A 25,994-nucleotide genomic window follows, 5' to 3' on the forward strand; every position below is an offset into this window, starting at 1 on the left:
TGAAAAAAATATCAGCAACCTCTCAAGGGCACATAGCTCCACGCAGTGAAATTTACATGACTTATTGACTCTTTCACTATGATCATTGTAAAAACATTTTTTTTTAATGCCGACTCCAGCACCGTTGAATGTTACTCTAAAAGTAGTTTCTTGTAAAGTCATGCGCTTGTTGGCAGCAAAGGGAAGTGGTGTTCTCATATCTTCCTCGCAGTGTTCTGCATCTTCAAAAAGGATTCTGCACATACTTCATCCCATCACGGGATTCCAAAACTAGGATAACTAATTTTAGTAGAGTTTCAAAGATTTATTCACAGAGGTAGATTTCGAGAGCAACACTCGCACCGTTACAACAACAAAGCAAACACAAAAACATAAATACGGTCTAGACCAGTGTTTCTCAACCTTTTTTGGCCCAACGCCCCCTTCATGAACTGGCAAATTTTTACCGCTCCCCAACAAAAACAATTAATTACGAAAAGCGAATATAAAACAATAAATACTATTAATACTACAAAAAGTGCTCAATGCCAAGCAGAACGAATTACATCAAATATAGGTTAGATACCAGCCTCTAAAACCCTTACAGCCCGTTTTTCCTTAAAACAGAAGGTCCTTATTCAAATAGAATTCTATTTCTATTAGAATAAGGACCTTTTGATGATCCCCCTTTTAGCGTGAAACAGGCTGTATGGGTTTTAGAGACTAGTAACTATATTTAATGAAAAGCTGAGAAACATTCGAAGATCACCTCTTATGTCAAGTGGGTTTCGCTGTTTGGTATGTAGCAGAACAACACAGCTGAATCCCTTTTCCACCAGGAATGAGGTAGGAAATGCTACCACGAAGATACGAGCTCTTTGACGAAATCGTTACGCTGGGCGTTAGATGGGTTAAACCAGAATGCCCCCTAATAATCAAAACGCCCTCTTTAATCCGAGGTAATCATACCGCCACCCCTGTAAAATCAAAGTGCTCCCCCCCCCGGGGGGCGGTACCGCCCCCGTTGAGAACCACAGGTCTAGACCATAACTTTAAAATTAAACATGGCATACAAAAACAATGGCGTTGTTCAAATGAAGTTATTAAGCAATAGCTTGAGTTTCGCTTTTAGCAGCATGATCGTTGCTTACTTCACAATGTACAGTAGAATAGATAGTAACGACCTGTGGTAGTAGCTTGGACACAACACGCTGATTTCATAAAGTAGAAAAATGCAGACCATCGGGTATACGCAGGATGGCGTCATAATGTGAAGCTGGGAAAGCGCCGACTTTGCATACGAAAAAGTAGGAAACCAAGCGACGCTAGTTCGACTCTCGGGGTGTGCGCTTGAGCAATGCATTTCAACATTCAAAGCTTAACAGTGATTGCAAGTTAGGCTGTTGATATCAAAGAGAAGGGTTTGGTAACCAAAGAACCAGCTATTTAGACCGAGCGCAATGTAGACACACAAGTATTGGCAGTCAAAACCACAGATATTGTTACTAAAGATATGACTAAGGGACATTACGTTATGGGGAAGCTTTGTTTTACCGCATACAATACAAGGGTCAATTCGACTAACTGTACGTTGGCAGCTTGAGGCTTCTACAGTACAAGAAACTTTAAATTTCTTTAAAACGAGCTTCATAATTTTCTTAGAAAATGATATCTTGTAAATTAGAAAAAGTACACCTTCTTGTGTGGCGGATAAACCAAAAGCGGAAGTAGTTTCGCATTCCCATGATCTAAAATACGGGAAAACGAATTGGCGATTTTAAGAAGAACTGAGAGAGCGATGGTGAGAGCAATGTGTGGTGTAAAGCTGATGGACAAAAGGAATACCGAAGAACTTATGAGCTTGCTTGGGTTGAATGAGAGTGTTGATAAGTTGGCGAAGGCGAATGGAGTGAGGTGGTATGGGCATGTTTTGAGAAGGGATGAAGATGATGTTGTGAGAAGAGCGCTGGAGTTGCGAGTGGAGGGTCGTAGAAAACAAGGAAGACCCAAGAAAACGTGGAAAAGGCAAGTTGAGGAAGAAAGCAGCAAGGTGGGCTTGACAAGAGAGGACGCGCTAGACAGATCGATGTGGAGGCAGGGTGTGAAGACGATTGCGGCACTTGGAGGTGAATCCGGCCACCCTCGGTAACGGGGACATCACCGGATTAAAACTGGACTACTACTACTAAAATCTTTAAACATATATGAAAGCACGGTAAAAAGCAATATACCGGTATACTGCATTCGCTTACTGGCAAATTGTGTAGAAAGTTTTTCACGGTTCGAGGATTAAAAAACACATTCCTTCCACTAGATGCACGCACAACTCGTAAGCATTTTATCTGCTTTTGTCTAGAGGGCTGTGGAGTCGGAGGGATTTTGGCGTGTCCGGAGTCGTTAATAAAGACCAACCCCGGCTTGATTTAAAAGTATTAATACAATAACATTTATATTTGCAATATTTTTTCAAATTTGGCTTTTTATTCTTGGAATTGTGCTCTGAAACTTTACTCGAAAAGAAACGAATTTGTTTAATCAAAAAATAAAGAGCCCAAAATGTGGATACTTAATTACTTAACTCATGTTTAGTAAACAAAAGTTTCGAAAACTGCATTGTCTTCACCTTCAGTGCTTTAAACATTTACTGAAGCTCCGAAAGCACTGAAGTCCTAGCACCTCGTCATGTTGGTTTAGTATCTGGACGATGTTTAAAAGAATATCGGTTCGAGACTCGGCAAAACCGGAAAGCCAAGTTACAGAGCATGCCACAGTCAGTCTCACATGGGAAAATGGTAGACAGCACGATGATCAAAATAGTAATCAAAATGATCAAAATAATACACCTATTACGCACCCTTTACACAGTGTACTACAAAAACAAAACATGTACCATATTGCTATTGCACTATTACCATATTGCAATATTGTGTCATACAACGACATTTTTTTTATAAAAATTCTACTTGATTTTGTACTGAGCTGAAACGTCCGCAATTTTTTTTTTTCATTTGTTTGTTTTAAATTCTGCAAGAGTGACCTAAAATAGTCATTTGCGAGTCCCACGCTTTTACACGTACGAAAATAGTCTACTGACTGACTACAGACAGCTTCTGAATCATTGTCAAATCATTCATCATCAGACGAGCTTCTTTCGTCGAGATCATTCGGTAATTTCATGGCTGCCATTGCAAATTTTCCTTTACGCGCCCCACTTGGCGAACCCTGTTTGGCATGGGAAGGCTCGTGTGGGACCTGGGTCTCCTCTTCGCGAGATGTACTTGGGTTAGATTGGCGGGTTTCATGTGGGATTAGGTTACTGCTACAATGTGGGTCACTTTCACTGGGTGACACGTGATGTGTCGGAACAAATCGCTTTACTCCCCATTTCGTGGGTACCTTCCGACGACGCCTCTGGGCGTTGAACCTGCGAGTTCTTGAACGGTGATCGGCATCATCGTTGGAAGTGTCTTCAGAAGAATGAGTTGCGTTTATCTTCTTGAAATGTGTCACTGCTTTTTTAACATTACTTGGCTTGTTCGAAGCACCCGGAGAGGAGTCGGAGTCGCTTCTGCTGGAATCGATGTCGGTTGAGGCGTCGGTGTCGGTTGAGGCGTGGGTGTCGGTTGAGGCGTCGATGTCGGTTGAGGCGTTGGTGTGGGTTTGGCCAGGCCAGATTAGCATTCGTGTTGATCTATAATTTCCAAGATATTCATCAACCAAATTGAACTTTTAGTATCTCAATGAATGATTTTATAAACTTTTATTTTATAAACTCAAAACTAATGACAATAATCACTCAACTTTTGCTCTCACGATGGAATTTTTGGTTTGCAAAACCGTTGCTGAGCGTGACTTTCGTTTCTACATGTTGAGCTTTGCACTTTTTCCTCGATTTAAGCAACCATTTCATCTGTTATACTGGAAACGAGTATTTCATAACGCACATACGCATAGCGTTGAGCTATTTGCAACAGGGAGTAGTGACCTTAGCACGCCGGCATGACGGCGCAGCAAGAGTAACACTAAACAATCACTTCCCAGACAGCAAAATCCGTCATTTTTACATTGATTCAACGTCTGCAGACGTTGAACCGACGTAAATGGCGGATTTTGCTGTCTGGGTTATAAAAGGTCAAGTCGAATCTAACAGTCTAGAAGAGCATGACAGAAATAGATCAACTTACGCGGCCCCGAATGATGAGTTGGGACGATTGTATGTACTGAGTTGTCGCCAAACACGCGGCACATTGGCGTCGGTGTCATCCCTTGAATTAGTTGCGTCACTGCAAGCATAAATAAAAGGATGCAAAATGTGAACTGTGGACATCAAATTGTCCTAAACTAAGTAAAACGATCGTTGATTCGTTGCAATAAAGGTGAATGCATCGTGATAAATGACCATTGTGAAAAAGCATGAGAGAAAGCTACTACCAAACGTGATCAAGTAAAAACAAAAAGTTACCTGTCATTAGCGATGGAATCCCACAAAGTTTCTCTGGATGGAGGGTTCTCTTCATCCGATAACAAAGAGATGGAAGAGCTATTACGATTATTCTCCACCAGACTATCAAAGAAGGCAAGCATTCTCGGATCTTCGTCCACAGTTCCATAATCGTCAGTCGGGGACATAGCACTGCGATGTAACGGGTCGTGGTAACTGGGTTTATTGCATCATTAGTCGGCTGCATAGTCGAGTGGTGATAGCCCTGATGCGACAGTTGAAACGGCGCCAGTTCGACACCGCTTAATAGTACACGGCTGTGTCAGGACACTTAAAGGCATATATAACAGTGGTCTCGGAGATTAGCTTCCTTAAATTCCTGTTTGTTCACTGTACGTAGAACGTTCGCGTTTTGTCGCTTATAACTTTTTCTAGACCGCTGTCATGTTTGGTATATTTTCATTGTGGTGGTTAGAAATACAAACAAACAGAACTGTTCTTCGGCCACTAAATATAAAAAAAAAGTAAATAAAATCAAAATATCCAATTTTTTACATCCAAAAGGACCTAAATCAAGCACAACAATATATATCACAAAAATAGACAAATGCTGATATAAAATGAACCGATAGGATTATGTTATCAATGGCACAAAAGTTGCAAAGTAGAAATGTTTCTTGGATTAACAGTTGAAATTGTAATCCTTAACCTCAAAGTTTTAAAAAAGACAATAACTATACCCATAAGTTTTTATCATTTCATAGGCGTACTGTTAGCAAGTGTTTGTAAGAAACAAAAACTTACGTATAATATTCGCCAAGCAATTGTTGGTTTAACTCACCTCTGCAACATACGCATGCGATCCTGTCTGGTGTACAGAGCCCGACTTGCTGTAGTTGACGGCTTACGAGTAGTTCCAGTGAAGTTCTTGTATTTGAAAGGTGACCACAAATGTATGACCTTTTCTATGCCACATGAGACAAGAAGCTGCATTTCCTTGTTGTACCTCACCTGAGTTTAACCAACCAGTGCACTGTACCATCTTGCCCAGTCTAGGTCACTTTTAAAAGTTCACTTGTTGAAGTGATGTTAACACCAGGGCTGTGGAGTCGAAGAGAGTTTGGTTTGTCCGGAGTAGTTAACTTAAAAAGGCCTACTCCGACTTGATACAAAATGATAACAATAAAATTTTGTTTGCTATTTTTTTTCAAAGTATTGTTTTTTGATCTCCGTATAGCGCTCTAAAACTTTACCAGAAAATAGAAGTGTTTTTTCTTGTAAGTTTTCGTGAAAGTCGTCGTTTTAATAGCTACAACAACTTCAAATGAAAAGGGACAAAATTAAAAAAAAAAATCTGGCAACCCTCCAAATCTTGCCAACACTGAAGCCGAAGTCGGCCAAACAAACACGTGAGGTCGGAGTCGTACATTTTCGCAGTTTCGAGTGGTACATTTTTGCAGTGCAGTACCCCACAGTGCTGGCTGACTGTGACACCATTTAAAGATAGTAAAACGGCACATATAAATACTCCGTTACGCAGGTATAATTTAGGCTTAATAATTTTGTGGTTAGCAAATATCTTGATGGATGAAAAAAGAAAAAAATAACTACAAGCAAAACAACATTGCTAAGCGGATAATTTACATGAGCATGTATGCCAGTGAACAAAACACCTTTAAATGACTTGCACGTGGGCATGCAGGACATGTTATAGCAGTGGTTCTTAACCTTTTTTCTATCAAGCCCCCCTTCAATAATGGTCATGAGCCTCGCGCCCCCCTAGACTTTAAATAAGTATCATACCAAAAAAATTGCATTTTTGTCTGTTTATTGTACACATCAGTAAGATACTTGACACTGCTTCTTAGCAACTAGGTTTTTGATGCGAGGTTTAACTCCAAAGAATGAACAACGTAAGTCTCCTTCAACTCTCAACCTGTTTCTGTACTTGGTCTTGATAGCAACGAGAGCAGAAAATGCAGCTTAACAAAGATACGTGGATCCAAACATTGTTAGAATTCGAAAAACCCGAGTTGCGATAAGAGGGTAAACAGGAAGGTAATTGGCCCAGAACGTCTCAAGTTCCAGTTTTTTGAAGTCTTCTTTAGCTGTGAAGTTGAACTTCATCTCAAGAAACTCCTCTTGTCCTTCTTCGAAAATATCAACTACTTTGCATTGAAACGGGTTTCTGATGAACTTCCAGGCTTCACGCTTCTCATCCAGATCTGGAAAGTATTTGATGAACTCCGAGCTTTCAATTCATTAAAGTGGATTTCTATTTGTTTCTTCAACTCAGACTCAAAGTTACCATCTTTGAGAGCAGAATCCAAGTTTATACTGAAGCTCGCTGGATTTCCTTGTTCAATTCGACTCTTCCAGAGGTCAAGTTTAGCTATAAAAGTTCAAATGATGTCATGATGCTTAATGATGTTGATGTTTTTCCCTTGAAGCTAAAGGTTGAGAGTATTCAATGCTTCGCAGATAAATACAATAAAATACAAAATATGACAAACAGCATAGGTCCTAGGACATTAAAGTAATTTAAAAAAATTGAAATTGTTGTAGAGCTCGCGCCCCCCTGAGAGGCTTCACGCCCCCCTGGGGGGGGCGCGCCCCCCCGGTTAAGAACCACTGTGTTATAGAGTTATAGGCAGTCTTATTTTGACACTCCGAGGTGTACCACTTACACAAGCGTGAAACTGCCGTAATAAGAGATAGATTTTTAAAACTTATTGCTAACAAAAACATCATTTTCATAGTTCGCTTGTTGAAGCAGTTGTATTTTTAAAAGCAACATTCAACTCACTTGGTTGACAATGGACCGATGCCCGTGCAGCACCATGTGCGGATATGTTACTGGACTTTCATAAACAGTCCGGTTTGAATTAGGAATTTTCCATAAGTAAATTTTGAAATCCTCGGAACCGGATACTACGTACTGAAAAAAATATAATAATAATGAAGAATAACCACTTAAGAAAACGAAATTGTGGGAAAAAAGCTTTAATACGTGTTATAATTTTGTCACTTTTCGCTGATGAAACTGTGTAGTTTTAAAGATTTTATAGCAACGGTGATTTTTCAATTTAGCATCAGATTGTCAATGCGATCGCACTATAGTTCGTCTGTAGACGTTGAATCAATGTAAAAATGACAGATTTTGCTGTCTGGAGAATGAGTGAAACATCTGTTAGAGCAATAAGACTAACATCAGAGAAAGTATCACCACAATAACCTAACTACCTCATCATTTTCGCTGGCAAAGCAGCCACTTTTCATGGTGCAAGAGTTCGCATAAGTGTCAGAACGAAACTGTGCAATCGATATCTGAAAGAAATCGAACAAACTATTCAAAGCCTCCTTCCAGCAAGCAATGCAGTTATTCTTTATATCGATTCAACTTTAACGTTTGCAGATGTTTAATCAATAAACTTAGAAAAATAGCCAAACCACGCTGAAAACGCACATCCTTGATAGACACAGCGCCTTTTGAAAATTCTTTATACTTTCTGAAACTGAAGATTAGCCGGGGAACACCGTAAATCCGGGGTGGTAAAAGGATATACCTTCGGCCCCAGAGGCTCACACGACGACGAGGAAACCAAAAAAATAGTTTAATGCAAGTACTTCACAAGTGTAAATTAAATAAACAACAGTCATGCTGCTAAAAGCGAAACTCAATCTAATGCAAGTAGTCTAGCACCAAAACTCCTCACTGGGTTTGTCCTTGTAGTCTCATAAACTCCTGGAAAATATCCGCGTCTCAGTACGAGCAAGCGTGAACCGGTTTCGTTGAATCGGACGCTCATATCATTGTCCCATAGATCGTACCTCATCAAGATCCTGAAGCAGTAATAAGTAATGATGAGGAAATAGTGATATTTTAGCAATTTGCATTGCTAAATCTTACAATAGAAACAAAAAACGCCTGGAGGAACGAATCAAGCAACATGTCCTGAAAATAATTAAAAGAAAATGATAGAAGATTCCAACCAAATCGTGCATGTAAAACTGTTAGTGACAAAACATATATATATACTGTATCTAGTGACTCTGCAGTTGGGCAACACCTGCCGGATAACAAAGAATGTGGTTGGAACTTTTGACTCGAACGCTTTTCATTCCTTGCTGAAGATCGTTCTACCTTGCAACACTGGAAGCAATTTTTATGAAAATTCTCGTTCCAGTCTTGTGCCGCCAAATAGAATTCGTTGATGCCTTAAAGCTCCTTTGTTGATTTGAATTCTTCTGATTAGCCAAATTTACATTCCGTTTTTCTTCTGCTTCACGACATTTACGTTTATTTTATTCTGACGGTACCACGTTAGCCCTGAAGAGAATCAGACGAAAACCTGCAGCATCGAGCTACGTGCAAAAAACAAAAAACAGAGACAAAAAACGACTCACGTCTTTATGCGTGATCAGTTGAATTATAAAATATTGTTAAACGTGTATCAAACGTAGTTAAAGTGTCTCTGGAAGTTAAATGATTCAAGAAAAAGAGTCCTTGAGATTTTGCACAGTTAACTATAACTCAGTGAACATAGCTTCCTTTGCAAGCGATAAACTTTTAAGACTATTAAGAATCAAGAATTATACATAGTTGAAAAGTTTTAAAACCAACTTTTCATAACAACCAAGCAACCACACGGCATTTAACATAATCGATTAAAAATTGAACAAACTATAAGCTACAAACGTTTTCGGCCATACACACGTTAGCCCTTATCAAGTAACAAAAAACAACTACTTATCATATCTACAATGAAAATGAATAATTGTTGTTTATTCAAATGTCGTGTACAAGTTCACTTGTTCGCATGACGCGAATTGTACATACATCGGTATGTCTACGCGGCATTTGGCCACGAGAGTGAGGGAGCACTTAGATTTAACTAATTTGAACAAGCAAAGTGCCATTAAAGATCACATATTCGATTGTCAAACATGTTCAAATAACAAACCATCCTTGGAGTCCTTTAGAATTATGCGTAAATGTTTCACCGAATTCGACACTAAAATCCACGAGGCTTTGCTAATAAAATCATACAATCCTCGCCTCAATACACAGTTGTTTGCCTCAGGTGCTTCTTATTTACTCAACGTCTTTTCTTGATACGTCATATGATGCGTCTTTGCCTGGTGTAATTTAAACGCCATGTGATGTGCCTTTCTCCTTTGTTCTGCCGTTTCATTTTGCATTTCGTTTTTCAATTCAGTGTTTAGATCAGTTATTCATTTTCATTGTAGATATGATAAGTAGTTGTTTTTTGTTACTTGATAAGGGCTAACGTGTGTATGGCCGAAAACGTTTGTAGCTTATAGTTTGTTCAATTTTTAATCGATTATGTTAAATGCCGTGTGGTTGCTTGGTTGTATATGTCTGTGGTTGAAGAAAGTGACCTCTTTACCAAAATTGAACTTTTCATAAGAACAACTATTCTTACTTTTGGGGCACTTTCACATCCCAAACACCGGCCCCCATTTTACCATTTGCCCAACCTAGAAGTGAAGGTTCCACGGGGTTGAAGGCAACTCCGTGAAAAGGTTTCCTTGGAGAGAATTTTACACTGACGACTGGAGACTGAGAATTGCTTCTGAAAACAAAATATACATATATACATGGTCAATTTGGTCATCAATAATAATTAACGTTACAACTTCAAACAACTGTATTTAACAAATCGATTTAATTCTCACACATTGCGAACAAAGCAATGCGTTCTGTGGCGTCATAATTGATCTCACAGCGGAAAGACTTCGTTGAAAATAGCGCGTCTAATTTAGCTGGTTTACATAATATTGCCGTGAATGGTTACGTGACTTTTCCAGCAGCGTAAGTTACTCTGCGCTCTACTTTGAAATTTCCATACCGTATGCCAGTACTTAGATGAACTGATTGAACCATCGAATGGTAGTGACGGGAATAAGCTATTCGACTTATACGCGGAAGAAGGAAGTATCACCGATTTTCAGCTCAAACGTAGGGGTTCAACGCATACACGAGATCGACTCATACTCGAGTATAATTATACAGTAGTGCAGGAGTGTATATAGGCCTAGATGAGTGTATATTGATGAGTGTATGATATGTATATGTTTTCACAATATATACATCAATTCAGTGCTTATTGAAGCAAAACATGGATGACGGTTTTGAAAAATGCATTTTTTCTTTAAGCTGTATTCACGTAATTGTTCGTTGTGTTGTGGCACGAAACAGCCCCACTTTCGGGATTTTGCTCTATTTCGGTACCACAAACCTAAGTTGTTTCTGATAGAACACAAGGGTCGACTTTCCTTCGCTGAACACCCCAACATCGCGCACCAGTTGAAACCAAAAAAAAAACCCTGACGTTCAGAACAACGCAGGACACTCTACCTTTGCGTGTCTCGGGCAAACCCAGCCCTCAGACACTGGTGGGGTGTTATGTGGCTCGAAACAGCTTAATCCGCTTTCGGTGCCACAAACCTAAGTTGTTTCTGATAGAACACAAGGGTCGACTTGCCTTCGCTGAGCACTCAACATCGGAAGCTCCCACTCTCGCATGTAAGGCAACGTCGACCAACGGGTGTGAGGACTAGCGACCCTACCTGCGTGTCGTAGTTTCAATTCGATAAAGTTTGCTAAAATCGATTTCATATTTGAATTTACAAAAAATCTAATGGACGTCTGAATAACTCGTGAAATGAGAATAAACAATCATTCAACCTCGCATTCGCTTTTTCGCTACCACGCGTTTTGACTTTGAAGTTGCTCCTCACGCGCGGGAAGATAAGCCGTGTGTGACTGTGAGCGTGCGTGCCGTGTGCATCTCAGTATACCGTAGCAATTCGGACTCCACCATTAGTACCAACAACAGATTGAAAACAGCAACTGAATGATATCAAATCCGTAGTATTAATCACAAAAGCAGCCGTAGAGCTACACCATAGCAATATCAATGAAGGAACGTAACCTAAACGTTACTTATATCAGCTACGTGTCAATACCATCCTGGTAGTTGTATCACCACCACAACACTATCATCGCAATATGAATACCATCTCAGCATCGTTGCCATCACATCACCAATATCAACACATGATTGAAATAATCGGTTCACTTATATCAAAACTGATGGACTAATATCAAAATCGACAGAAGAATATCAAAACCGGCTGACTAATATCAAAACCGACTGACTAATATCAAAACCGACTGACTAATATCAAAATCGACTGACTAATATCAAAATCGACTGCCTTTAATCAAAATCGACTGACTAATATCAAAACCGACTGACTAATATCAAAATCGACTGAAGAATATCAAAACCGACTGACTAATATCAAAACCGACTGACTAATATCAAAATCGACTGAGTAATATCGAAATCGACTGCCTAATATTAAAATCGACTGACTAATATCAAAACCGACTGAATAATATCAAAATCGACTGCCTAATATCAAAATCGACTGACTAATATCAAAACCGACTGACTAATATCAAAATCGACTGAGTAATATCATAATCGACTGCCTAATATATATCAAAATCAACTGACTATTATCAAAACCGACTGAATAATATCAAAATCGACTGACTAATATCAAAACCGACTGACTAATATCAAAACCGACTGACTAATATCAAAATCGACTGAGTAATATCGAAATCGACTGACTAATATCAAAATCGACTGACTAATATCAAAACCGACTGAATAATATCAAAATCGACTGCCTAATATCAAAATCGACTGACTAACATCAAAATCGACTGAATATTATCAAAATCGACTGCATAATATCAAAATTGACTGACTAATATCAAAATCGACTGCCTAATATCAAAATCAACTGACTAACATCAAAATCGACTGAATATTATCAAAACCGACTGCATAATATCAAAACCGACTGAATAATATCAAAATCGACTGCCTAATATCAAAATCGACTGACTAACATCAAAATCGACTGAATATTATCAAAATCGACTGCATAATATCAAAATCGACTGAATAATATCAAAATCGACTGCCTAATATCAAAATCGACTGACTAACATCAAAATCGACTGCATATTATCAAAATCGACTGCATAATATCAAAATCGACTAACTAATATCAAAACCGACTGAATAATATCAAAATCGACTGCCTAATATCAAAATCGACTGCATAATATCAAAATCGACTTTAAACTTGGCGATCAATGACCAAAGAAAATTTCCAATCACCAGAAGTTTCTATGGTAGTATTAAGGAATCGTTTCTTCAAGGAAAGACCTAAACGGCGCGCAAGCCTTGGAATTAACATTCCTTTGTTCTCTCCCACCTGGTGGTCCGAAAAAGACAAGAGCATCCGAATCTTCAAATGTAACTTCAAGAGTAGCTTATACTTGATACTCTTAGCTTTATGATGAGAGATGCAAGCAGGGTCATTCCATTATATTTCAGGTCATGAAAAAACCAATACTCTTGGAAATGTTTCATACTTCGGCAGTAAGTTCACAATCATTAACTGAGCACACCAAAAAAAAATTTTTTGAAATTGACCAAGTGGTTTAGAAGTTGTGGGGGTTTGAAATTCACCACCTGACAGGGGCATCGTGCCCCCCAAAATTCAAGTTTTGCTAATATCTCGTAATTTATACATACCTAAAAAAACAACCAAAATATGTAGAATACCATTTTTGGGGGCAAGGAATCTGAATTTCTTGTCAAAATTGGTGAAAACATATCATTTATAGATGAAAACAACGCTTCACAAATTTTGGGGGGATAACTTTGAGGGGTGCTTTGGCCATGTAGCCATGACCAAACTCAAAATTTTTTTTCTGAAATTATTTACCTGTTTATGCTATGTCTTTATGATGAGTTATTTTAGTTGTTCCATCTGTTTTTTGAGAGGGACTGCAGTTTAAAACTGATACTCAGTTTGGCAAAATTCCAATTTCTTTGACATGAAGTTTTGGCATTTTTGAAACAGCAAATTGCAATGTCTGTCATCTGACAGTGATTTGTTTCAATCCATATGATCAAAAAAGTTAAAAGTATAATTAAATCCCATAGGTACAGCTTAGAAATTATTGAGTGAGGATCAAGTGATAAAAAATACACCAAATTGCACATCAGTCTAGTTAAAAAGTTTTTCAAGTTTGTTCAGTTCTTGCGAGCTAAAAATGTAACTTCTACCATTGGATGTAACCATTGGATGTAGATTGTAGAAGGTGGAGTTAGTTTCAAAAGTGCAGAAATGGGTGGCATCCAGCATATCGTCTTTTCCAAACCAAACTGTTTTGTTTAACAACTCCTTTCCTGCTGAATAATAAAAACATCATGGCCAGGCAGTTTTCTACTTCAATGAAAAGTTAGTTCAGAAATGATAAGGGTGCATGTGCTGGTTTGATAAAAAACGGTAATAAAATCTTGATCAGACTAGCTGTGTGATATCAGCTGAATAATAAAACATTGGTAGTTTGACACATAAAACAATTCTTAAAGAAATGGACCATGATATGGCTGAACCCTGCAAATATTGTAACAAAGCATCAGTTATGTTTCAATTATTTTCATTTTTTCGATATATATGGGTTGATATTTTCTAAGTTGAATATTTTGGTTTATGCAAAACTTACATCAATCAAATTTCGTGAAAATATTATACTTCAATTGCTTTGTTTAAAAAAAAATTTTTTTGGGATTTTTTTTCTTAACGCTCCGAAATATTCCCCCAAACTTAGCGTATCAAAAATAAATTAAGAAAAATTTTAAACCTAAATTACCATTTGAAATGTTCATCTTAGCATATTTTTAATTGCAATTTACGGTAAATGAATTCCTTGGATCTTAAATTGGTAAAATGCATGTTTTCCAGGGTTGTCGGTATTTTACCCAACCCAAAAAAACGCGTGTGGTTTTTTTTTAAAAACCCACTTAAAAAAATCCATAAAAAAAACCCAGAGCATCATATTTGTCCAATTTTTATCAGAAAATTGAAAAAATGAACCAAAGTACTACAAGGTACTTAAAACAAACTTCAAATTAGGACTTAAGGATGACTGTGATTGTGAAGGAAATTTCCAAGGATAAATTGAAAACACAGTGGATATTTCTGTACACAAAAATCAAGTAATGCCACTTTGTTCTACACTAAAACTCATTTATGCAAGAAGGCCTCATCAGCCCTAGTGCATTATTTTATTGAGTTATGCCAGCATGTACTGTGAGTGAGAGGCACTTCATTGGTAAAAAGTAGTATTTGAGGTGAAATAAGCATGAATCTACCTTTTTTGCATCTTTTTTCTGTGCAACCCTGATGTTTTCAGTGCGAAAATCGTTCAAGGAAAAGAGTTATTGTCAAAAAATGAAGGCGCAAAATGAAAAATGACTGTGCTCAGCTTCCAAAATCCTACTAGTGGCCGAAAATTCAAAGTGCTCTATCTCGACCCCCAATGAAGATACTTCAAATTTTTTTTTTGCTACTTTCATCATTTTTTAGTATGTACAAAATATGTCAAAATAAGCAAAATCTGTGACTGGTGGTTACAAAATTTGAAAAAATCTGATGATTATAAGTGGAATGCCCCACTGTAAAATGTTAAAACAGCATTTAAAATTTGCAAAATTTTAGAAAGAATTTTGACCACCAGTCAAGGCAAGTAACAATATGGAACAACAAAATTGGAGTGTGTTTATCAAAATATAAGTCCAACTTAACATCCCCCCCAAAAAAAATGTTTATTTTTTCTTCAGCTACATGGGCAAATTTCTCCCCAAAATATATACCTCAAAAAATATTTATAATCAAATTACTCCAAAACTACATGTTTTTCTTATATTCTGTTAGCAAATTTGGATTCGTCATCCCCCAAAATGGTATTCTACATATTTTCATCAACTTCCTAGCTTCAGTATAACAGATATTGGGGCATTTTTACTCTTTGGAGCTGAAATACTGCCACCGTGTGGTTAAAATTGAAAATGGTGTAACTTTAAAACCCCTCGACCAATTTCAAAATTTTTTTAGTTGAGCTCAGTGGGTTGCCATCTCTCACATATGTCAAAATCAACCAAATCGGAGAGGGTGGGTGGCATTTCCTCTAATTTTGACCTGAAATATAATGGAATGACCCAGCAGTCAGACCAAGGCGAAGGTTTTTTCTTTGAAATGTACTCTAGAGAAGTTTGGCGTGACTTATGCTGTATGTTTGGTTGGCCGATATTTGATTGGCCATAAAACCATAAGCACCCAAGCTTCAGACTGTCGGAGTCAGTATGCCATCTGTGAAAAGCCTCATTTCTACTTTTCAAAGCGTTCCTAATTAAGAACGCATCGACTACAACATTACGTCAAACATTCACTAAGAAGCTTGTGTAAGAACCTGGTGTAAAACCTGAAAATGCCCAGAATAGTGGAGGTGCAGTTTATCGTGGAAACGTTTGTGCTGAATCGGCCTCACAGTATTTCCGGCGTTCCGTATGTCTTCCATACATCGATGGTTTGAGTTACTCTATTCGAGAACGATTCACTGACAACCCTTCATTTATGCTCTGTTAAATCCTTCCTCCAAACAAACCAATCAAGATAGATGACATTGCGCGCTTGTATTCTTTGGATAACCTCAACAACGAAGTAAGCTTGTGGGTTAGATCTTCGTTGAGCGCTGAAGCCAACAGAAAATGTTCACAGGAGCTTCTTTTGAGTGCTCAGGATTACCCAAGCGTGCGTAACGCAATCAAAATCATCATGGCGTCACCCGCAACAACTGTTGAGGCTGAGCAGAGGTCTTCTTCGTGCATGAAACAAGTGAAGACATAGTATTAGTTATGCTAAGCGATGATTTCCGATCGCCTCTCCGACTTGTGTGTGCTTCATTGCCATCGTGAAAGGATCAATGAGGAGATGATCTATCGAGTTGTCACGTTGGCGGAAAGCGACGAATGGAGGTTTGATCATAGTGCTATTTTCTTATGGCGTCTTAAACATTTGTTATGTTTCAGATTTAAAAAAAAATTGTTTGGAAAAGTGGATTTTATGTTGATGAAATTTATAGCGACTTAGCTTAATTATTACGGTAACTTAGTTTGCCGACTAAGCATTTTTTGTCAGGATGTGCTTGGATGGGCAGTGCCTTAAACAAACTATTGTTAATCGCTTAAAGTCAAAACATTTGGCCCCCCCAAAAATTTTGGGCTGGCTACACCATTGGGTTGGGGGGATGTCAATTCAACTTTTTTGTATCAACAGTTGTATCTATAAAATCACTGAAGCTACGACTACAAGATTTCTTGACTTTTCAAAATCGAGATTTCTTGACTTTTCAATTTCAATAATTTTGACATTATCTATTAATATAATACGGTATTTTCAACACATACCTCAACATTAAATAATAATTACAGCTGGACTAGTTTTCCAAAGTTGGAACGAATACAAACAATAGTGAGAAAGTAGATTAAGTTTATTGTTATCAGACAGTTTTCTAGGAAAACTGTAGGCCTACTAATCCGCTATACATATATACAAGTGCAATTCTTTCATTGCCTGCAGGGAGGAGCAAGGGATAATTGCTTTATCGCATTAGCCTAACGCGAGCAATGGACTTTCTATTGTACACCAATTGGGACTTTGATCTTTTAAGCAACTAGTCGATTTTGATATTAATCAGTCGGTTTTGATATTAATCAATCGGTTTTGATATTAAGCAATCGATTTTGATATTAAGCAGTTAATTTTGATATTATTCAGTCGATTTTGATATTAGTCAGTCGGTTTTGATATTAAGCAGTCGGTTTTGATATTATTCAGTCGATTTTGATATTATTCAGTCGACTTTGATATTATTCAGTATATTTTGATATTAGGCAGTCGATTTTGATATTATGCAGTCGGTTTTGATATTATTCAGTCGATTTTGATATTAGTTAGTCGATTTTGATATTAGGCAGTCGATTTTGAAATAATTCCGTCGATTTTGATATTGGTCAGTGAGTTTTGATATTAATCCGTCGATTTTGATATTCAGCAATCGATTTTGATGCAGTCGGTTTTGATACTATTCAGTCGATATGATATTGATACTGGGCAATCGATTTTAATATTATTCAGTTGATTTTGATATTAGGCAGTCGGTTTTGATATTAGTCAGTCGATTTTAATATTATTCAGTCGATTTTGATATTATTTAGTCGGTTTTGATATTAGTCAGTTGATTTTGATATTATTCAGTCGGTTTTGATGTTAGTCAGTCGGTTTTGATATTATTCAGTCGATTTTGATATTATTCAGTCGGTTTTGATATTATTCAGTTGATTTTGATATTAGTCAGTCGGTTTTGATATTATTCAGTCGATTTTGATATTAGTCAGTCGGTTTTGATATTAAGCAGTCGGTTTGATATTAGGCAGTCGATTTTGATATAGTCAAGTGGAGCAAAAAAATGCAAAATTGACAAACTTTTGATTTTCTCGTTGAAAAATTGGCCAAAAAGTCAAATTTTACCCTCCATTGATCAATATTGATACTCCATTGATGTATCCAAAAAATTGGAGCATTAAGTTTATATTCTTTTTATTTTTATCGAATATTTTGTGTTGTTTTTTTTTCCCCAGTGTTTGGGGCAATAAAAAACAATCAATTTTTACAGCAAATTTTGTTTGTTAAAAGCTACACAAAGCAGAAGAAATAGGTACCTATATACAGATGAGGATGAACTTGTAACATCTTGTTCAAACAAACAAAGAAGTTTATGCATTATGAAGTCCACATTTGCTTAGGAACACAAGTTTTTCTTTTACTTCTTCTCCTTCGGCAAAACCAAAATATGATTGTGCACGTCCGGCAGCAGTTAACACTGCAGTTGAAAGGCCCCAAAAATAATTTTCAACATTTGAGGATATCTGTCCTCCTTTGCTGGCCAGTCCCAGTACACTGCATCTTCTGAAGTTGATTTCTTGTGCAAAAACTGAAATTCAGCTTGCTCAATTTTTCCATCAACCTCATCTTAAGACCTTCAGAAGTTTTTCCCAATAATATGTTCTTGGCTTCTCCCAAAACACTGCAAAGTACTTTCCAACTTGCTCTTTGCTTATTTCCAATTTAATTGTTCTCTTTTCTTTCCTCTGTTTATTTACACTTTCTTCAGTTAGATCTTTTCTCTCTTCCTCTACATCTTCCATTCCAACAACTATGTCTTCTCTTGCTTCGTCATTCATTTCTTCATGTTCATTGTCAGACTCTTCTACCATCTTATCCTTTGTATCTACTCTCCTCCTGTCTTCATCCATTTGTCTTTAAATTTCTCTCTCTATCCTTTTTTCTATTTCTTCCTCCTTCTCCAGGTCTTATCTTATTTATTTCTTATCTTTCTTATCTTCGTAAATTTATTTCTTATCTTCGTCTGCGTTCCTTTTCCTTCTCCCAGCTTTTCTCATTTTTGCAATTGTTCCATCTGCTTCAAAGTTTTCAACTTGCACTTTATATTCTTCATTTGTTAAAATGCTTGCATTCTTCTTCACTCTTCTTCTTGTCATTTGTATGTCGTCCCCTTGATGTTAACACACTGTCTATCAAAACCGATTCATCTTTTGGCACGTCATGCGAGTACTTTAGGATTTATCTAATCAGAAATCATCCTGAAACGACACTACATTGCTCAATGAGACGTTTTTTGTTTTTTTTTCTTGCTCATTGCTCAATTGAGACAACCTCAAAGCTAATCATATTGATGAAGGGCAAGTCAAGTTAAAGCATTTTATTTGCCTCAACGGAATTTCCTATTTGCCTATATACGAAACATAATGCTACCAGGACTGGTTAAACTAACACTGAACTGAGACTTCTGAAACTGGTAAATGCTTAGAAGAAGGTTAAGCTTTTGAATGGCTACTTGGCAGGAGTTCAACTAGTGGAATGGTACATAAATCAATTAACTACAAAGAACAACACAAAACGATTGGAGCGTGAAACTTTACACTTAACTTTGCTTTTCCTGTCATGAATCATCAGTAGATTGGGATTAATGTATTTATTAGAGATCAGGAAACTGAAACAATGCAAGTAAAACATTAAAATGTTAGTCTAATTCCTTATATAGCAACCAAAATCGTTTTAAAATGAAATTTATTAACGATGGGGTAAAAAAAAACAAGCACAGGGAAAATAAAAACAACTGTTTTTTTTTTGCCCCCAACACATTGTAGTTTTGGGGTAAAAAAAGACAACATAGAATAGAATGAAAGGTTAACAGCAATCGAAATTGAAGTACTGGAGTACAATCACACTAAAATATCATGTAAATACACATAAAAAAATTGTGATTGTCAACAATCGTTTTCGATCCACAAAAAGTTTGGTAAAGAGCAAAAAAAGTTTTTTTTGACAGTTTTTAGGTCAATTTAGTGATTTGCATAATCCTTGAAGATTACTTACCTCTAAACCTGTATTGTATGTTAAAAAACTATGCAAATAAATGATGTTTCTAACCATGCAAAGCTTTTAAAAAAACATCATTCTTAGGGGGAGTTGGGGGGGTTGTCCTTTTTTACCCCAAGTACCCTTATGTTTTTTTTGCCCCAATTGACTATATTCTTCAGTTAATGATGTAATTGTATTAGATAAGGTCTTGTGCAGTTAATGTGTAGTTTCTGTTGCAGTGATAATAAGTTGTATGTTCTTAAAGTATTTGATGATATATATATGTGATTGTGCGATGTAGATGCGTTGTTGGTACTATTGCGGTGATGATCTTATGATACTGATTTTGTTCTTAAGCCGTTGTTGAGTTCCTTCCAGTGGCAATATTGCTACGATTGTGTGATCGTTCCAACAATGAAGCAAATCAAGGCAAATGATATAAATGCGACACTGATCTATTTCTCTTGTTGATTTTCTGGCGCGTCCCCAGTAATTCCTGTTCCAGAGAAAGCCATGCAATCAGCTGCAGTTTTGCAGGCAAGAGCAACGTAGGTTGTTTTTCGCTTTCGGCATTCTTTAAGTTTGTTTAAAAACTTTAAATGAACTAAATTTCTTTCGCAAAGTATTTTATCTTTGAAACACCACTTGTCATAGCTATTTTTATTGTCCCTCAACCATAAATTTACGGAGGGCGCCCCCGAAGTCAGCGCGTATGCATGAATCATAATCTAAAAAGTCATGTAGCGTTTTGAAAAAATAACAAAAAAACACAAATATGTATTGATGTGTAACAACAGTTGATGAGTAAACAATGGGAGCTTTGTTGTATCAGGGACCATGGCCTGGGCGCGAAATTTTTTTTCCCACGAGATTTCTGTTACTTCACATAGACTTTGTACTTATACCGTGTGAATGCAGACATTTTTCGTTGGTGTGTTTGGTTCAGTGGTTTCGCCTTTTGCCTTACATTCGTGAGGACATCGGTTTGACGCCCACTGAAGTCAATTTTTTTTTAGTTTTTGCGGTGCACGAAAGCTTTTCATAAAAAGTAAGGTTAGGGTTAATTTCTTACTTTTAGACTGGTGACCAGAATCAATTTATTTTCTCAACCTTTTTAAACTTGACTAGACTAGGTGTGTCTCCAGGCTACGTGTTTTTTTCAAGTTCAATGTTTAGATTTGGACTGGACCGTGAGTATCGGCTGAAAGGTTCTTGGGAAAAAAAATTTGGTCACTAGTCTAAAAGTAAGAAATTAACCCTAACCCATCAAATTTGGTGGGAAAAAAAATTGTTCACTAGTCTAAAAGTGAATTAACCCTAACCTACTACTACCCTAACCTTACTTTTTATGAAAAGCTTTCGTGCACCGCAAAAACTAATGTCTGTAAGAGAAAAAAAAATTGACTTCGTTGGGCGTCGAACCGATGTCCTCACGAATGTAAAGCAAAAGGCGAAACCACTGAACCAAACACACCAACGAAAAATGTTTGCATTCACACGGTATAAGTACAAAGTCTATGTGAAGTAACAGAAATCTCGTGGGAAAAAATATTTCACGGCCTGGGCAGTACCAAAAAATCAGTCGTTTCTTTGACATTAAATCAATGCAGAAAAAGATTGATTTGCTATCTAGAACTAGCAGAAAGGATTCTCACCGCATGTCTGTGACGCATAGCTGGCCATCTTCTGAGGCAGTGGCAAATATATTGGGGTCTGTGGGGTGGGTTGATACAGAATATATAACAGTGTTTCTAGGATACACCTTCAGTGGATAGCAAGTGGATATATCATGAACGAAGAGATGTTTGTCGTTACCTGGTGAAGAAATGTGCAGGCAAAAATATAAATGATAATAGAGCGTAATATGAAGAGAATCATATACCGGGTGCGGACAAAGTCCTTGGACTAAAATTAAATTTTAATTTAATATGCCCTTAAATAGATTTAGTAAGTGTTTGATAAACCATATTTATTGTATCAAACCTTATCTTTCAGAATGTGTCATCAGTTAAGCATGATTTAGCTTTATTTCAAGTATGAGTGATGAAAGTGCAGCTATCATTGAGCTTCATCGAGCAGGCAAAACCAATTCAGAGATAATACAGCTTCTTGAAGCACCAAAATCAACGGTTTATCACACTGTTAGCAGGTTTAAAGAACTGAACAGTGCCAAAGATCGCCCTCGAAGTGGGAGACCACAAACTTCTCGTACCCCAAAGGTCATTAATGCGGTTCGAGCCAGAATCCGCCACAATCCCAAGAGATCCATAAGGAAAATGGCTCGCAAAATAGATGTGAATGAAAAGACGATCAGGAAGATTGTTAAAACAGATCTGAAGTTGTCCCTCATCAAAATGCAAACTTGCCAACACCTCACAGACCTCCAAAAAGAAAACAGACTCGCTCGAGCTAAAATTCTTCTGAACAAAATGAAGTCAGGTACGGACACGGGAGAGATCATTTTCTCAGATGAAAATTGTTCAATGTCGAAGCAATGTGTAACCGACAAAATGATCGTATCCTTGCTAAGTCTTCTGCAGACATTCCTGACTCCATGAAAAAAGCTTTCTGGTGCCAGAAACCGTCTTTTGTCATGGTGTGGGCCACTGTCTCCAAAACCTGGAAGTCTCCCCTCATTTTTGTTCCACAAGGTGCTAAAGTTAACACCAATTCGTACATTGAGACAATTTTAACTCCTGCCCTTGGAGAGGCTGAAGAACCATTCAAACGGAAGCCATTTACATTCCAACAAGACGGTGCACCATCCCACACGTCCAAGAAAACCCAGGAATGGTGCCAGAACCATTTTCCTCATTTCTGGAGCAAGGAAGTTTGGCCGCCCTCATCACCAGACCTGAATCCATAGGACTTTTGTGCTTAGTCAGTTTTGGAGGCAGATGCCCGTGCTTCATCCCATGACTCAGTTGAGGCGTTGAAATGTTCTCTCAAAAAAGCATGGGGCAAACAACCTCAAAAAACCCTATGTAAAGCAGTAGGGAGTTTCAGAAGTAGACTTGAGTGTGTTATTCAGGCCAGAGGGGGACATATTGAATAAAACTTAGTCTGATTGTTAGTTACTGTCTTGGCAATACACCGTTAAAATATTTTGAGATTTTATTCACTTATTCATTATTTAGAGAAACATTACACTTTAAAGCAGTCCAAGAATTTTGTCTGCACTCTGTATGATATATGTATAATATATCTTGAGCTTCATCAAACATTTAATAAACTAAGCTCATATTACCTTCAGTGCTAAAATTGAACAGTTGAATTGACGTTGAATCGTAATGATCCCAAACCAAAAAAACAATTATATATATATAATATATATATTTGTTTTTAAGGAAGATTCGCAGAATGGCCTCTTTACAGATTTCCCAATGTAGATTTTAACGACCTGTTTTAGCCTGATACTGCGAGTTCGCTGTGGTTAGCGAATTGCATTAGCTATCAGAACACAGTCCCCTCGTCATGTGCTATGACGAATGGTGTTGAAGTCAGTGAATCGTTCTTTAATGCAGTTCATTTGAAAATCAAAAAAACATTTTTTCACTCCACCCTATTAACACAACGCATCATTAGCTTCAAGTTAATTCACTAATAAAACTTTTGTTTTTACAAACCAAACTGTCCACTTGAAGTACTTGGCTATCTCGTATCATTAGTATAGTCCTGACTCCTGTTACTCAACGCAACAAACAGTTTACCAGCTTTATTATTTAATCATAAATTTATTTTGCTATCATAGCATCCTCAGTATGATCAATATCATGTCAAATTGAGGCTCTTGACAAAAAAGCTAAGCTTACGGTACCTGAAGAAAAAATCCTGGAATTATCAGCACCAAATGCAAGACAGAATATGTTAGACATGTGTGGTTCATTCATTTGCACAGGTTTGTAATGAGGTTTGTATAATGCTGCACTTATATCCCAGAGCAACACCCGTCTATCATCACCACCTGCAATAAACAATTAAACATTTTATTAAATGTTATAAAGTGTTAAGAAAATAAACTATCTTCTGACAGGTGTCAAATCCACAACAATGCTTGACAAACGACTCGGTTACATGTCTTGTAAATTGTAATACAGATGAAATTATTTTCACACGAGTCACTTCAATCATAAACAGCTAAAAATAAATTTCGATCCACTAGCAGCTAGATCATGTTCAGTTAAGCTGAAAGCAAACAGCGCAAAAGATCAAATGATGAAGGTGCGAAAGAATGAAAAACATTCCACTCTTGCTACATTAAAGAATTGATGGAAAACATTAACAACTAATGGTGAAACAAATAAAAAATGGCACAAAAGAGTATAATTGTACCATTACAAGCAAAATGTCGTTGTGGAATTTGGAGTAGTGTTGTACACTGTTGTAGTAAGGATGCTTTTGTGTTATTCAAATTTTTGGAGTACGGTAGTTTTTTCCATATTGTTCGGTGACCTGTCCATCTTTTTGAAAACGAATTAATAGTTTGGCCAACATATTGCTCTTTACATAGTTTGCATGTGGCAACATATAAGACAAAGTTTTTGCAATTTAAAGTTCGTTCAGTGGGACATTTTTTTTCTGATTTGGTGATGAGCTGGTTTGTAGTAGAGAATGAGATCATATTACCGATTGCCGCAAAGGGAGCATTTTTTGCAGGGTTGGGATTATCCAATCTTCTTAGAGTTTGTAATTAAGTGAAAGCTTCTTTTTGTCAATTTATTCTTTTTATCAATTTAACCAATATTTTGCACATTGTTGTTGTTTCCTGGTTAGGCTTATGATGGTACGGTACAATTCTATACTACTCTTTCATGTCATTTTTCATTGATCTAGCTGCTAGTTGATCGAAATCGATTTTTAGCTATTTATGATTGAACTCGTGTGAAAATAAATTTGTTTGGATGTTATATATATGAAATGATGACGGTCATTGAGAAATACCAGCTTAAGTGCTTGGATTTACAATCAGACTCATTGCATGCAAGATTGCTGTACTTTTAGAATCATGTAGGTACTTTTCTTGGTTAGTCAGGAATACAGCACAGAAGTGGTAACTTGTATAGATGGGCCACATGAGTGTGGGTCATAAAACACACAAGTACGTTATAGCAACAGATTTGGAAAATAGAAAAGTTGTGTGAAAAGTACTTTCACATAACAATGTTTTTGCTACAGGGTCAAGTAATTAAGGTAATAAAAAGATTAAATTGATTTAAAGCATAAGCATTAAATTAAGCCAAGATTAGGATTAGATAGTTATATACGGTACAGTAGCAGGATTAGAAAATCCAAAAACCGGGTATGGCTTGCGAGCACCAGTTTGCCCATGTCAGCAGCTGCTTGTACATTATGCTAGCTAATGCATGCTACCAACACACCACAATGCATTATGATTAATATGTATTTTTTCTGCATTTTAAACAATGCCTTCATAAGCAATACAATACCGCATTTTTATTTAATAAGGTTATAGTGCTTGCCTAACTAGGAACTTGCCTAACTAACCTGAAGCAAGATAACTTTGTGCTCCATTTGAAAACTCCATGGCATTAACGCAGTCATAGTGAGCAATTAATTGATGAGAATATAAGTTGCAACATTTCCCAAAAAATGTTCGTTTAAAGTTGCAGACTGAATTAATTTTTCCATTTATTGAACGTAAATTTGTAAACTGTGTCACATTGCAAATTCCATCACATGTACTTTTCAACATTTTTTCTAAATTTCTATAGTTAAAATTTACACAAGACTTCTTGAAGATGGTAAACCTAAAAACAATAATAAAAATAAAATTTGCCAACTTGCTCAAGACCATCAACAGTTTTCATAATCCACCAACGTCGATCAACGTAGAAACTATCTTTTTTTTTACTCATATAAATTGTTAAAAAAAAATCACTAGCCTTTTTTTTCTCATCTTTCTAAGTTTCTACATTTGTGAAAACTTTATTAAGGTGTTGCGACCATGCCATAACTGATTGTCCTGCTTTGGCATCATGAACGTTATAGCGTCCGTGTTTTGTCGCTTCTACCTTTTTCTAGACACCTACTATGCTTGACATACCGTACTGTATATTGTTTTTCGTTGTGATGGACTGATGGTCAGAAATAAAAACAAACTGAACTAGAGTTGCCAGATATTCAAATTCAAGCTATTGTAAGGCCA

General features: G+C 37.0%; 1 protein-coding gene across 1 annotated transcript; it reads right to left on the minus strand.

The window, feature by feature from the left end:
• Positions 1 to 25,541, minus strand: LOC145780664 (DDB1- and CUL4-associated factor 5-like). Its single transcript, XM_082592285.1, has 11 exons — positions 25,334 to 25,541; positions 23,646 to 23,792; positions 21,484 to 21,643; positions 9,868 to 10,017; positions 8,137 to 8,263; positions 7,664 to 7,747; positions 7,227 to 7,358; positions 5,262 to 5,431; positions 4,442 to 4,612; positions 4,164 to 4,262; positions 1 to 3,670 (listed from the first exon to the last, which is right to left on the minus strand). The coding sequence occupies exons 1-11, from the start codon at positions 25,539 to 25,541 to the stop codon at positions 3,106 to 3,108; spliced, it is 2,013 nt and encodes a 670-aa protein (XP_082448411.1). The 3' UTR covers positions 1 to 3,105.
• Between the last annotated feature and the right edge of the window lie 453 nt (positions 25,542 to 25,994).

Source organism: Aplidium turbinatum, chromosome 12 (assembly GCF_918807975.1).
Source record: "Aplidium turbinatum chromosome 12, kaAplTurb1.1, whole genome shotgun sequence".
Lineage (NCBI taxonomy): Eukaryota > Metazoa > Chordata > Ascidiacea > Aplousobranchia > Polyclinidae > Aplidium > Aplidium turbinatum.